General features: G+C 52.0%; 1 protein-coding gene across 9 annotated transcripts in view; it reads left to right on the top strand.

The window, feature by feature from the left end:
* Positions 1-592: 592 nt before the first annotated feature.
* SYT6 (synaptotagmin 6) overlaps positions 593-12,317 on the top strand; it is a 60,793-nt gene continuing 49,068 nt past the window's right edge. For 3 of the 9 annotated variants that reach the window (XR_015255006.1, XR_015255005.1, XM_086717892.1), the window contains exons 1-2: positions 595-795; positions 11,823-12,171. Coding sequence is in view for 7 of the 9 variants with exons in the window: in XM_086717892.1 (XP_086574018.1) it covers positions 633-795; positions 11,823-12,171 (512 nt within the window). In the remaining 2 variants the exon portion in view is untranslated. Of the gene's footprint in view, positions 796-1,514; positions 1,623-11,822; positions 12,172-12,317 lie in introns of those variants that run through there. The other 6 variants (XM_086717890.1, XM_025934933.2, XM_025934930.2 and 3 more) reach the window with 6 other exon arrangements.

Here is a 12,317-nt window from a genome sequence, read left to right as displayed (position 1 = left end):
GGCTCAGAAAGTCTTTCTGCAGTTCGAATAGCCCCGCAGTCTTGGGGTCTTCTGCCTCCAAAGCTGAGGACCTGGGACCAATCTGACTAACTTCTCCCGTTAGGAACCTTGACCAAGGTTCTCCCACCCCCAGCCAGGTCACCCATCTTTCTGTTAATGGGTTTATCTATTTCGTTGCCACTTGTGTGGCATGTGGCAATTTACCCAGTGTTTTCGCAAACACTATCTTTATATTCCCAGGCAGCCTGTGCTGCACTCGTTATCATTATACCCCTTTTACAGAGTGGGAAATTGAGGCTCAGAGAGGCCCAAGGTCACACCAGGCAGTACGTGTGGGGTCAGATCCCAGGTTCCACCCTCCAGGGTGCTGGACAACCGGTCTCCCCTGCCTCGAACCCGCGGGGACTCAGACCTGTCCCCGGGCGTGGAGGGGGCGGCCGTGAGGCGCCAGACTTGCCAGCTGCCGCGGGATACCACGTGAGGGGCGGAGACCCTGCGGGGAAATGATTAAAAGCTGAACGGAGCCGCAGGGGGCCGCTGCGGGGAGGGTCTTCTTGGGGCCGCCTTGCCCCGCCCCAGTCCAGCGGCAGCACGGGTTCAGGCGGCCGCTTGGAGAGCCGGGTGTCCCGGGCATGAGCGGGGTGTGGGGGACCGGGGGGCCTCGGTGCCAGGCGGCGCTCGCGGTCCTGGCTTCTCTGTGCCGGGCCCGGCCGCCCCCTCTCGGGCTGGACGTGGAGACTTGTCGGAGCTTCGAGCTACAGCCCCCAGAGAGGAGTCCGAGCGCGGCCGACACAGGTAACGGGAACCCCGAGCCCCCCTCTCTTCCTGGGTTCTTGCCCCGACCATCCTCTGTCCCCAGAGCCCCGGCACTGGGAGCCCCTTAATCTAGACAGAGAACTCCAGCTCAGGATCCTGGATTCGGAATGAGCCTCAGCCTGTGCCCCGTTCCACCGCCCACAGGGCAAGCGGAGAGACGTGAAGGGGACCTGGGAGGCAGAGGATCCCTGAGCTCCCTCCGTGTGACTCTACAGGACTCCAGCGCAAAGCCGCGCTCCTCGGGCGCCGTGCCCCTCGGGGGCCTCAGTTTCCCTGGCGTCTCTCCGCTCACCCTGCGGGCTATCTGCCAGGGAAGGGGTCTGTGGAGTGAGTAGGAGACCAGGAAGTAGCAACTCGTCTCTTGGGTTGTCAGGGTCCCAAGGTCCGTCTGTCGGTCCGCGCGTCCGTTTGTCTGTTCTCTCGGGGAACCCGTCCGAGCCCCCTGGTCTCAGGGAGAAACTTAGGTCTGCGAGCCGCACGAGGTCTTTGTGTCCGGACGTCTCTCCGGCTTCGAGTGGCTTTCTGCGTCTCCGCTGGGGGGGGGGGGGGGGGGCGGGGGGACGGGAGGCGGGGTGGGGGAGGGTGTCTCGGCATCCTCCCCCACCCTCGCCCCTATAACTCGCTCCCTCGGTCTCTCTCTGACTCACTCGGACTCGGGGCCGGTGCGCGACCGAGCCGGTGCCTCCCGCCGACTTTGCCAAACGGGCGCCTCCTGCCCGAACGGCGCGGACCCTGCGCTGGACGCAGCCCCCGGCGGCCGCCGAGCCCAGGCGGGAGCCCGAGCCGAGGCGAGCTCGCCGGAGCCGGTGAGTCGGGAGCTCGAGCCCCGCGGGGCCCGGGCCCGGCGCGCGCGGCTGCGGGGTCTCTCGGGAGTCGCGACAGCGGCAATGGCGTGTCGCGCCCTGGCGGCGGGAGCCGCGGGAGGATAGGCGGCCGACCAGCCCGGGTTATTTACTTGCCGCACCAGCGCCGTGCGGCCGCGCTCGCCCGCCGCAGCCGGGCTTCTTTGTCCGGATGCCGACGCCTGGAGGGTCCTGGGATGCAGGGAGCACCTGGTCGTCCTCCCTCCGGAGGGGAGGGGCTGGGGGGCAGTGCGAAGCCTCGAGAGGATGCAGAGTGGGGGTGGGGAGATCCTGCAGGGACCGTGGCGCCGGGATTCCTTTGGCTCCGCAGACACCACCCCTCCTTGTCCCCCGGACTCTGACCCCGGTGGCGCTGGGCCTAGGGGTAAGCGAGGGTCGCCCCTGCGGTTCCGCACCAACAGCGCGGGAAAGGGAGGAAGGGGACGCGGGAGGCGGGAATTTCGTCTCCAGGCGAGTCTCAAGGGACCAGAAGCCGGGGACTGGAACGGCGGTTCCTGGAGCAGGTACAGGTGGGGTAAGCTCCCAGAGGCAACAGCTTTCAGGGCCCTGTTTTCAGTTGAGGTTAAAGGTCAGAGCTCTTGGTAGGTCCTAGGTTAGCAACAGGGCCGCTGAGGGAGAGAAGGAGTAGATGGAGGGTAGTGGCCCAGGGGAGGATTGTGTGTGTGAGGGGGTTGTGCCCAGCCTTGGGCGCATCTCAGCCCTGTGGGGGTTGTAGGGGGCGCTGCTCTCGCGCAAGCGCTCTCTCTGGCCTTGGCAGTGTTTGATCAATGGGTTGATTACTGCAGCAGAAGGGACTGAGGTTAGACATAAAGAAGAACTTTCAGAGGGTGGTACAGGGATGGATGTTGGAGAGGTAATTCTCTGTCTTTAAGAATCTCCGAATAGATTAGGCCCAGCAAGTATTAGATTTTGGTTCTCTGGTGCCATCATCTACACCACCCAACTCCCCATACCCCCCAGATACACAATTTTCCCCAAGTTAGGGAGTCTCTTCCTGCTTGCCTATCCAGGTCCCTTCCTCCTTTCCTGCAATAATTCATTTCCAGTGGGGCCCTCTATGTTGGTTCTGACCCTCAAACTCTAAGGGGGATCATTCAAGGTGAGAACACACCTGTCGAGTTCCACCTGGCATGGAGGCTGCCCCCCTCTCCTGTCCGTCCAGAGCAGAAATACCACAGAGGGCAGGGGGCAGTGTGCGCTGTGGGAAGGGTGTATGTGTGTGAAACATTCTGATGCAGGTGTTCTGGTGTTCTGACTCCAGAGGGAAACCCCACAGTCTGGAATGACAGGTACCTGTGGCCAGGCTGAGCGTGAGAGAAGTTGAGGAAGGTGAGCAAGCAGGCCCAGATGAATCAGTGTGCCTTCCCTGCAGGCTGCTTGACAAAGCGAGCTTGACTTGTCAGCCCTGGGGTACTTTAACTTTGGCTGCTGAGTCACAAGCCTCAGGAAGCCCCTGGGGGGCCAAGTTAGGGGGCTGAAAGGAGAAGGCAGAAGGAGACCCTTGGTCATAGCCATAGCAAAAGAAAATGGTTGAGAGTGGCTTTGAGTTCTTGGGGTTTAAGTGAGCACAAGGTCTGGGGAGATGCTGTTCAGCTCAGGACCAGGCCCCCAGGTATCCTACTTCCTAGCTTAGTCCCTGCATCCCAAAGCCACTGCCTGGGTCCAGATTCTACAGTCAGAGAAATGCTGGATCTTTTCATTTGTATTTTCATGAAAAATGCAAGTGACTAGAGCACGCCTAATTCTCTTTGCCTCTGTACGTTTCCCCCTGCCATCCTCCCACTCAAAGTCTCTAGCTCACGGGATCTCTAGTAACACCCCGAGATTCAACAATTGAGATTCGGGCTCTGCTGTCACTTACTGGGACCCCCTCTGTATATGGTCCGTGCTAGGAGTTGCACAGGAAATCTCAATCAGATCTCCTTAGCTTTCATGACTTGGAAATACCTCTACACAAACTGTCCCAGATAAAAACAAGTTCCATTTTTCTTTAAAAATTCTAAAGGCAAAGTGTCTGCTTTCTTCCTTAATACACACCCCCACCCCTGCCTCAAGTGGACACTGACAGGCAGTTCCCTACCTTCTTCATGCCATTTGCCTTGTGGAGATGAATGAGTTTGCTCCACAGGCAAAATTGCAGAGTGTTGGGTGTGGGTAGGGAGAGTTCTGGATTTGAGGTAATAAGCAGAGGTTCAGAGGTATTCCAAAAAATTCAGGGGCCTGATGGGAGATCCTGAGCTGCCCTGCCCCTTCCAGGCCGGCAGCCAGGAATGGTTATTCTCTAGGTTATGTGTGGCCATGAGATGTATGTAATGTTTGTTCATTTCTCTAATGACTGGAGATGTTATGTGACTCAGCTACCTGGATTTTAAGTTGGCCTTTTGCAGCACAGATACTATTATTTCTCCTGCTTGTGATGGGAGGTTAAATGCATAGCACTTAATCAAAACAGGAAAGTCCTGTTTCTATAACTAAATAATCAGTTACTCCCTCACTCCTTGCTGGAAGGAAGAAATTCTGAGGATTTCGCCTTCTTTGAGGAAAGGTGCAATGTACAATCCTTTAGAATGTACATCCTTGAGATAATGTTCTGATTTTATGGAGTGTCTTGAGCTTTAAGATTCTAGAACCAGGGGAAAGTATCTAGGAGTTGCAGAGTGCTTGGATTTACGGTTCTAGAAGTTTTCTTCTACCTCTGACTATGTTCTCTGTCCTCCATGTCCACCGAGTTGGGGGTATAATGTGGCTGCAAAAAATTAGGGCTAAGACTGAGCCATCTGTATCTAGCCAGGTTTCTTTAGGGTCTGTGGAAGGCTGTCTGGAGTGTGCAAAAAGAAGGGTACGAGAAAGTCCTGCCCCAGCTAGCCAGCACCCCTGCTGGTCCTGCTTAGGAAAAGAGGTCTCTGAGCCCTGAAGGACTGAGTCACACTTAGGAACTTTAATCTGAGAGGGCTTTGAAAGCGGAGGTGAACAGGACTTCCAGCTGTGGACGCTCTAGGTATATGACAGTGTCATCCTTCCCTTCTCTCTTTGTTGATCTGTTTTTCTTGCTCCTTGTGGACCCAGGCAGACCTCTCCTCTCAGAACTTGCAGGTATAAACAGGAGGGGGGGTGGGTAGAGGGAAAGACTCTTTCTGGCTTTCTGTCTGTCCCCACCCCAATCACCCCAGCCTTGATCTCCACACATCTCAGAGGGGCCACAAACCCTGACCAATCAAGCAAAAAGGTACAGTTACCATCTGCCAAAATAATAACTAATAATTGCTAAATTAATGCCAACGCTCTGTTAGCTATAGCACTCCGCATTAGCCTCCGATTTATCTCTGAATCCCCTAATGATGGTGGAAGCCGGTGCCCAGTCATAAAGCTTGTGCGGCCATAATTAGCCCAGCATTGTCTCTCCTCATCACAGCTTTTCCAGGAGCGTTAATTCCTTCTCTGTTTGGACTCTGCTAATTATCCCCATCGGTAGTTCAGCCTGGATCTCTGAAAGAAGGAATGGAAGCAAAGGTTATCTGCTCCCCCCTTCCCTAAACCTGAATTTTAATTACACCAGGTTCTCCTAATAAATTTACAAGCCACGGAAGAGTTTATTATTAATGGACCACGTCTGTAAGCCTTAGAACAGAATAGCTCCTGTTCCTGCAACACACACACACACACACACACACACACACACACACACACACTGTCAGGTATTTCTTTGCTACATCTCTGGATGAGGTGTTTCCAGGGCCACTGGTTATTTGCCTGGTGCCTGGTGGGTAACCTGTAGTGTCTATACTTTCCAGGGAAGAAGGAAGAGATGGGGGGTGAGGAGGTTGTTCATAATCCTCATCTCTGGGTTTTTACCGAGGTACAGAGGATCAGGCCAAATAGTTGAGAATGCCTCCCACACTCTCCTGGTTTATAACAAAGAAGTGCCTGCCCCCCCTCCCCCACAGCTTCCCTGCCCAGCTTTCCACTCAGCCCCCAGTCCCTTCAGGGGCCTGGCTCAGAAGCTTGGACTTTGGCATCAGAAAATCCCAGGTTTAAATCCCAGTTCTTCTGCTTAATGTGATGTATCCTTGAATAAGTTAGTTAATACCTCTAAACTGAGTTACTTTATCTTTGTGAGGTGCATGCTCATTTCTTAGGGAGGCTGTAAAGATTAAATGAGAGAATGTATGGGGCACAGTGCTAACCATGTAGAAATAAATAAAAAATAATTATTAATATTAATGTATTAATAATATTAATGGTTACTAATATTAATTAATATTAATGGTTCTGCCGAGAGTCTTTTCCATTCCCAGACGTGACACTATTCTTTCCAGTCTCTTGGGTCTCTGCATTTCTTGCTGTTTGATCTCTGGGTTGTATTTGTCTATGTCTCTTTCTATGTCTAAATGAGACCCCCTCAGCCCAGGCAGCCTCTGCTCTGCACAGGCCAGCCCTTACACCAAACGGTTTCAGCAACACCAAGCTCTGAAGCCAGCTTTCTCCAGCTCTGGAGGAAGCAGAGAAAAGGGTCCTTTCTTTTCACTTCCTCTCCCCAGTTTATCTTTTCAATTACAGTCTGTTAGCAAAACTGCCTGTTACTGTTACAAAATGGGTTTTCCTGACATGGAAACCCATTAGAAAAATGGGAACAATAGCAAGTTATAAGAACTGCTGATGAATCTTAACACTATGGGTGGAGAGAAGGGGAGGGGGCGCCAGGGCTCTGTCTTTGGAGAAAGAAGTGTCAGTGAGGAGAGATAAGCAAGCCCTGGGTTGCTAATTAATAGCCCAGCATTTTCCAGGGAGAGAGGGAGGCCATGAGCCATTACCCCTGCCGGACAGTCTCACTTAAGGTGACAAGCAGTTCCTGCCCTCATAGGCTTCAGGGAGATCTTAACTTCTCTGGAGAGAAGAGGGGCCTGAGGTGTCTTAGATGCTTTGCCCTGTGGTCTGGTGTCCCCCTTCCCTGTCTCCGCAGGCCCAGCTTTGGGTTCATTCTTCATGGAAAAACAAAAAGCAAAACATGAAATAAAATAGTTGACATTTGGGGAGCATTTACCATATACCAGGAACTATGCTCAAAGTCTTAGTTTATTTCATCTTCCTAATGACTCTGTAAAGTAGGAATAGTTAGAATCCCCATCAAATAAAAGAGGAAACCAAAGTTTGGAGAAAGTTAAGTAACTTGCTCAGGGTCACACAGTTAGAAATGTGGTCATTCTGGCGCTGGCACTCACCTAAGCTATCTGCCCAGTGTCTGAGCCCTCAGTGAAGTCAGCTTCCCTGCCACGGTTAGAAGCCACACGCACCTGTGCCACGCCAGGTCCAGGTGTGTTTCCAAAGCCTAGTTCCACGGCTCCTTGCTCTCCCAGAGGCTGCTGGGTAATTGGCCAGTCAGATTTCCCAAACCAGGTGCCCATGGAATACTGGATTCTTCTGACACCTGAATAAAGATGTTTCACACCTAATGTTGAGTGATGGACCAGACTTCCTTTTCCAAATTTCCAAGAAAACTTTGCAGAAGCATGGCATGTTCTTGCAGTTGCTGATTTTTCTTCCATGATTTTCTTTTTACTCCTTTGGAGCTCCCACCTGTGGACAGTAACAACGAAACTGGACACATAGCAAGCAAATGGGTATTGACAGAAAAACTTGGAGATGTGAGATCTTTAATATAGTACATGTTATGTCTTGAGATCTAGCTATATATGAAATATTTATATTCTTTCTGCTAGTAAGATCGTCCCTAGTTTGTAAGGATAAAGTTAAAGCTATCTCTATTAGCGTTCGTGACTTGCAGAATATGCCTCATGCAGTTCTGCCAACGAAACTTTTCCAAACTAGGGTATATTCAAAGCTAGACTTGGCAGAATTAGGTGATTCTAATAGAGCAGCTAATGTTTATTATATTTTTTACTACTTTCCAGGCACTGTCCTCAGCACTTTTGATCTCTCTCTCTCTTTTTTTTTTTAATGTTTATTTTTAGAGAGAGAGACAGAGTGTGAGTGGGGGAGGGGCAGAGAGAGCAGGAGACACAGAGTCTGAAGCTCCAGGCTCCAGGCTCTGAGCTATCAGTACAGAGCCCGACGAGGGGCTGGAACCCACGAACAGTGAGATCATGACCTGAGCCGAAGTTGGATGCTTAACTGACTGAGCCACCCAGGCGCCCCTGATCTCTTTTAAACTTCACAATGACCCTATGAGGTAGATGCTATTATTATGCCCATATGACAGAAGAGGAAATTGAGGCTTCATTGAGAGATTAAGTGGCTTGGTTTAAAGCTGGTGGAGATGGACATTGAATGAGCCCAGTCTGACCCCAGGACTGTGATTCTTTCCCTCCAGGCTAAAGAGGAAATAAAGAAGGAAGGAGGGAGAGAGGAAGAATACAAAGATTTAGGAAGTACTTTCTAATTTTCAGTGCTATAGTAAGGGCTTCTTCCCTTACTGGAGGGTTGCCTCTCTCTGGTCGTGAAGCTAGTGCCTGATAGTGCTATGAAATATGAAGAACACCGGATCAGGACTCAAAAGACGGCTGTGTTGCCATCAAAACTCTATCTGCCTCACAGTGTCAAGGTTCAAACAAGATGAGTAGGAAAAAGACTTTGAAGGCTACTGTGCACCTGCGATTTGCTACAGAGCAACAGGTCCTGGTGGCCTGACCCCAGCAGGCCTGGGGTAGGAAGGCACACATCATAGCTGATCTGGGCCTTGGCACAGTCCTTAGACCATACAGGAGACTATGCCTCCCAGCCCCAGTGGACCTTCAACCAGGATATGTCGGCTGGCTGAGCTCAAGGCCACGTATAGTGATTTCACAGGGGCTAAATCCTGTTCAGTCACTCCCTGCCCTGGCCTAATTCTGCTCTTACCAGCTTTGCTAACCACCTCGTATCGCCAGTGAGGGTGAATCCACTCAGCAACAGGACCCGGTTCTCCTGCAGTCAGTCCTGCCAGCGAGGCATCCTGGAAGGAGCTTCTCCACGCAGAGGGAGGGCTTCTTGGTCTTACATAACCGGTATTGAGCACTGGGTGCTGATTCCCAATAATCCATACCTCTGCCTGCCCTAATCACAGCTCCGAGGGAACTACAGCGGGGGTCACGTGCACAAGTATTCAAAATAGCAACCACACTGAGGAAAAACTGATTCCCTCGGCCCACCCCCTTCCCCCACCTCTCTTTTCATCTATGAATTCAGTTTTTTGTCAGGCTGAACATTTAAATGCACTCTATGCTCTCTGGATTCCCCCATTTCTCCCCCTTTCTCATTAAAATTCTAATTATTACCAGAGCAAGTAAGATGTACGATCAAAGGGAAGCAAAGCCCTAGAAATACCTTTTTTTGTTTTAAGGTGACTCATATCGTAGAGAATGCCTCCAGAACATCTGTAACCGAGAACAGGTGTGAAGGGGTCTAGAGATGGCTGGATACTCAGAATAAGGACCCGTAGGATCTGCGGTAGCTTTCCTGGTGAACCCCAGGGCCATAAAGGCCTAAAGAAACAGTCTCCAAACCATTTAGGTATTGAACTCATAACAGCACAAATTATTTCATTTAATGCCTCCAATGTATATTTGTTCCCATGTTGCCTACACATCTGGGCTGTAGCTCCATTCTACGGCTTCCTAGCTGTGTGACCCTGGGCAGTCTAATCCTCTGTGCCTCACTTTCTTCATCTGCAAAATGAAAGTAATAATTACACCTATTTCACTGGAGACTATTCAATGAGCAAATGCATAAAAAGCACTTTGTACCTTGGACATAGTAATGTTCAAAACTAAATCCAATAATAAAATGCTATCATTTCTATTACTATCAACCTGTATATTGCAGTTGTGATTTATTGTTTTTAAGATAATAAATAAATAAATATTAGAACAATCTGGTATTTTTTCTCTTGTGCCCCCGTGACTCACGCACACACACTAGAAACCTTTACTTTAGAAGCTAACTTAGAATCAGCTTTCTGGATCCCTGGCAGTCTCTGTGTGGAGGACTAACCCCGGCTCCTCTGACCAGGAAGAGGCCCCATGTCTCTGTGCAGGGGCCTGGGGTAGGTGGCTGTTGTAGTTGGTTCAGGCCAGTACCCTGCATCTGGAGAGTCAGGAGGCAGTGCCGGCTCCCCAGAGAGGATAGCTGATGTTCCTACTTCCTTCCCAGGTCCCTCTGGATGGGAGACAGCTTTTCCTGGTGCCTGTGTGCATGAGAGTACTCTGGATGCCCCCCACCCCCCCCACCCCAGGAGGGACTCGGCATCTCGGTACTCTAATCTTAGCTTAGCACCTGACACATGCAGGTTGCTCAGTAAATGCTGGTTGAGAGATCATTATAGCCCTTTTATGCGCCATTCATTCTTGCGCTCACTCATTCATTCTCGCGTGCGTTTCTGTGCTAGGCCACGAGTCAGACAAATATAAGAACGCAGAGTTACAATGGCCTACAGTTTAATCAGGGACAGACAGGCTGGGACAGTGTGAAGAGCCCCAGGCTGGGCGGTGGGCATCTGCACCCTGGTCCAGGCTGTGTGTCTGAACTGTGAACCCAGGCAAGTCCCTTCTCTGGACCACTGCTCTTGTCTGCAAGAGCCCAGCCTGGCCCCAGTATTTCTAGGGTCATTTCTCACCTTCGATCCTAAGATTGCTCAGCCACTGGACCAGGATAATCCAGAGCCTGCAAACCCACCAGCCTGCAGGGGCCGTGCAGGTAAGGTCATGCCCCTCCAAAGGCAATGCCGGTTGCCACCAGCCAGGAGCACGGGTCTAGTGACCAAGCCAGCTGGCCTCCCCCAGAGTTTCCAGAAATTTGATGTGATGATGATGGCGGTGGAATTGCTCAACTATTCAGTTGCCACGCAAGCCATGCAAGACTCCTCGGCTGGCTTGTTCACAAGTTCGCAAATGACCTGTGTGCACACCCTGCCAAGTGTGCCACTGGTTCAGAGCCTTCTGAGCTCTCTAGTCAGAGTGAGAAGAGACCTTGGGCTCTAAGGGTCATTCCTTAAGGAGGGGTAAGAGATATGCTTCTTCATTGCTTCCAGAGGGAGGCATTGCCCACAGCTCTCCTGGGATGATGGGCATCCTTCTGGAGGCAGGGTTGGCTGGGGGCGACGCAGTGAGCGCTTGCCTCAGAACCAACCACGACATTCAAAATTACCAGTTGTACAGGGGCGCCTGGGTGGCTCCGTCGGTTGAGTGTCGGACTCTTGATTTTGGCTCAGGTCATGATCTCACAGTTCGTGAGTTCGAGCCCTGCATCGGGCTGAATCCCTGCTTGGGATTCTCTCTCTTCTCTCTCTCTCTCTCTCTCTCTCTCTGCCCTTCTCTTGCTTGCCGTGCCCTCTCTCTCTCTCTCTCTCTCTCAAAATAAATAAATCACCTTAAACAAATTACCAGTTTTACAGCAGAGCTCTCAAATAGCTACGGGATGGGAAAAGACAGTTACAGGAATCACTTGTATGTAGCTTTGAAATACACCGTGTGGGTCAAATTCCAACTTAATCCAAGTATTTATTGAGCCTACTGTGTGCACAGTTGAGCATACAGAAGGAACAGGAGACCCACTCCCGGCCTCAAGGAGGTTATGCTCCGTCTGATTCGTTTCACGCTCCCGACTGTTGAGCTCCTGCTCTGGGCTCGATGGGGGTGGGGGAAGGGAAGAGATTGAGTTGGCCGAGCCTCTGGTCCCCAAGGCCGCACAGCCTGTTGAGGGAGAGAGCTGTATACCAAAAACGACTCCGCTATAAGTCTGGCCATAGTAACAGCTCTAATAGAAATTCAAACAGCATCCAAATGTGAACGCTTCACGAATTTGCACATTTGCTTAGGCTGCTATTTAAATTACTTTCCCTTCCCCGTGCACATGCCAATAGGCAGTAGGGGAGGCAGTGCAGGTGCTCCCCAAGCTGGCGGTGGGGGAGGGGGCAATGCTGGGGGGCGTCAGACCGAGGTGGGCGCCAGGCTGCAGATACTACACAAAGTGGACTGTGGAGCGTCAGCCCTAAAACCGCCTCTCCCGGCTGGCAGCTTTCTCATGACCATTCTTTTCTCTTCTTCCGTCTTTGTCCCTTCTGTGTGCCCCCTTCTCCAACCGCCCCTTCCTGCTTCTCCGCCGCCTCTGTCTGTCTCTGTCCCTCCCTGCCCCGGCTCATGCCGCGCCCAGGCACCTCTGTCAGCCTCCTCGCAGTGGTAGTTATTGTGTGTGGCGTGGCCCTGGTGGCAGTTTTTCTCTTTCTCTTTTGGAAGCTGTGCTGGATGCCCTGGAGGAACAAGGAGGCCTCCAGTCCCGCTTCTGCTAGCCCTCCCCCGGACGCCCCCCAGAGCCCCAGCTCCGGAGGCAACATGGCGGACAAGCTGAAGGACACCAACAGCCTGGGCTTCCTAGAGGCGGCCGTGAAGATCAGCCACACGTCCCCAGATATCCCGGCCGAGGTGCAGATGTCGGTCAAGGAGCACATCATGCGTCACACGCGGCTGCAGCGACAGACCACAGAGCCAGCATCGTCTACCAGGTGAGGGCGGACATCTCCCTTCCCTAACCTCCACGCCTCCACATTCTCTTATCCAATACATTGATGTGATTCCAGCCTGTGGGGTGCAGAGACCGGAAATGAGAACACCGATGGTTGGGCTGGAGACTATAGCAGAAGATGTGCTC

This window comes from Puma concolor, chromosome C1, assembly GCF_028749965.1.
Source record: "Puma concolor isolate L17-30 chromosome C1, mPumCon1.1.hap2, whole genome shotgun sequence".
Lineage (NCBI taxonomy): Eukaryota > Metazoa > Chordata > Mammalia > Carnivora > Felidae > Puma > Puma concolor.
Note: the sequence above shows the minus strand (reverse complement) of the source record. Positions and strands in the feature narration are given on the sequence as shown.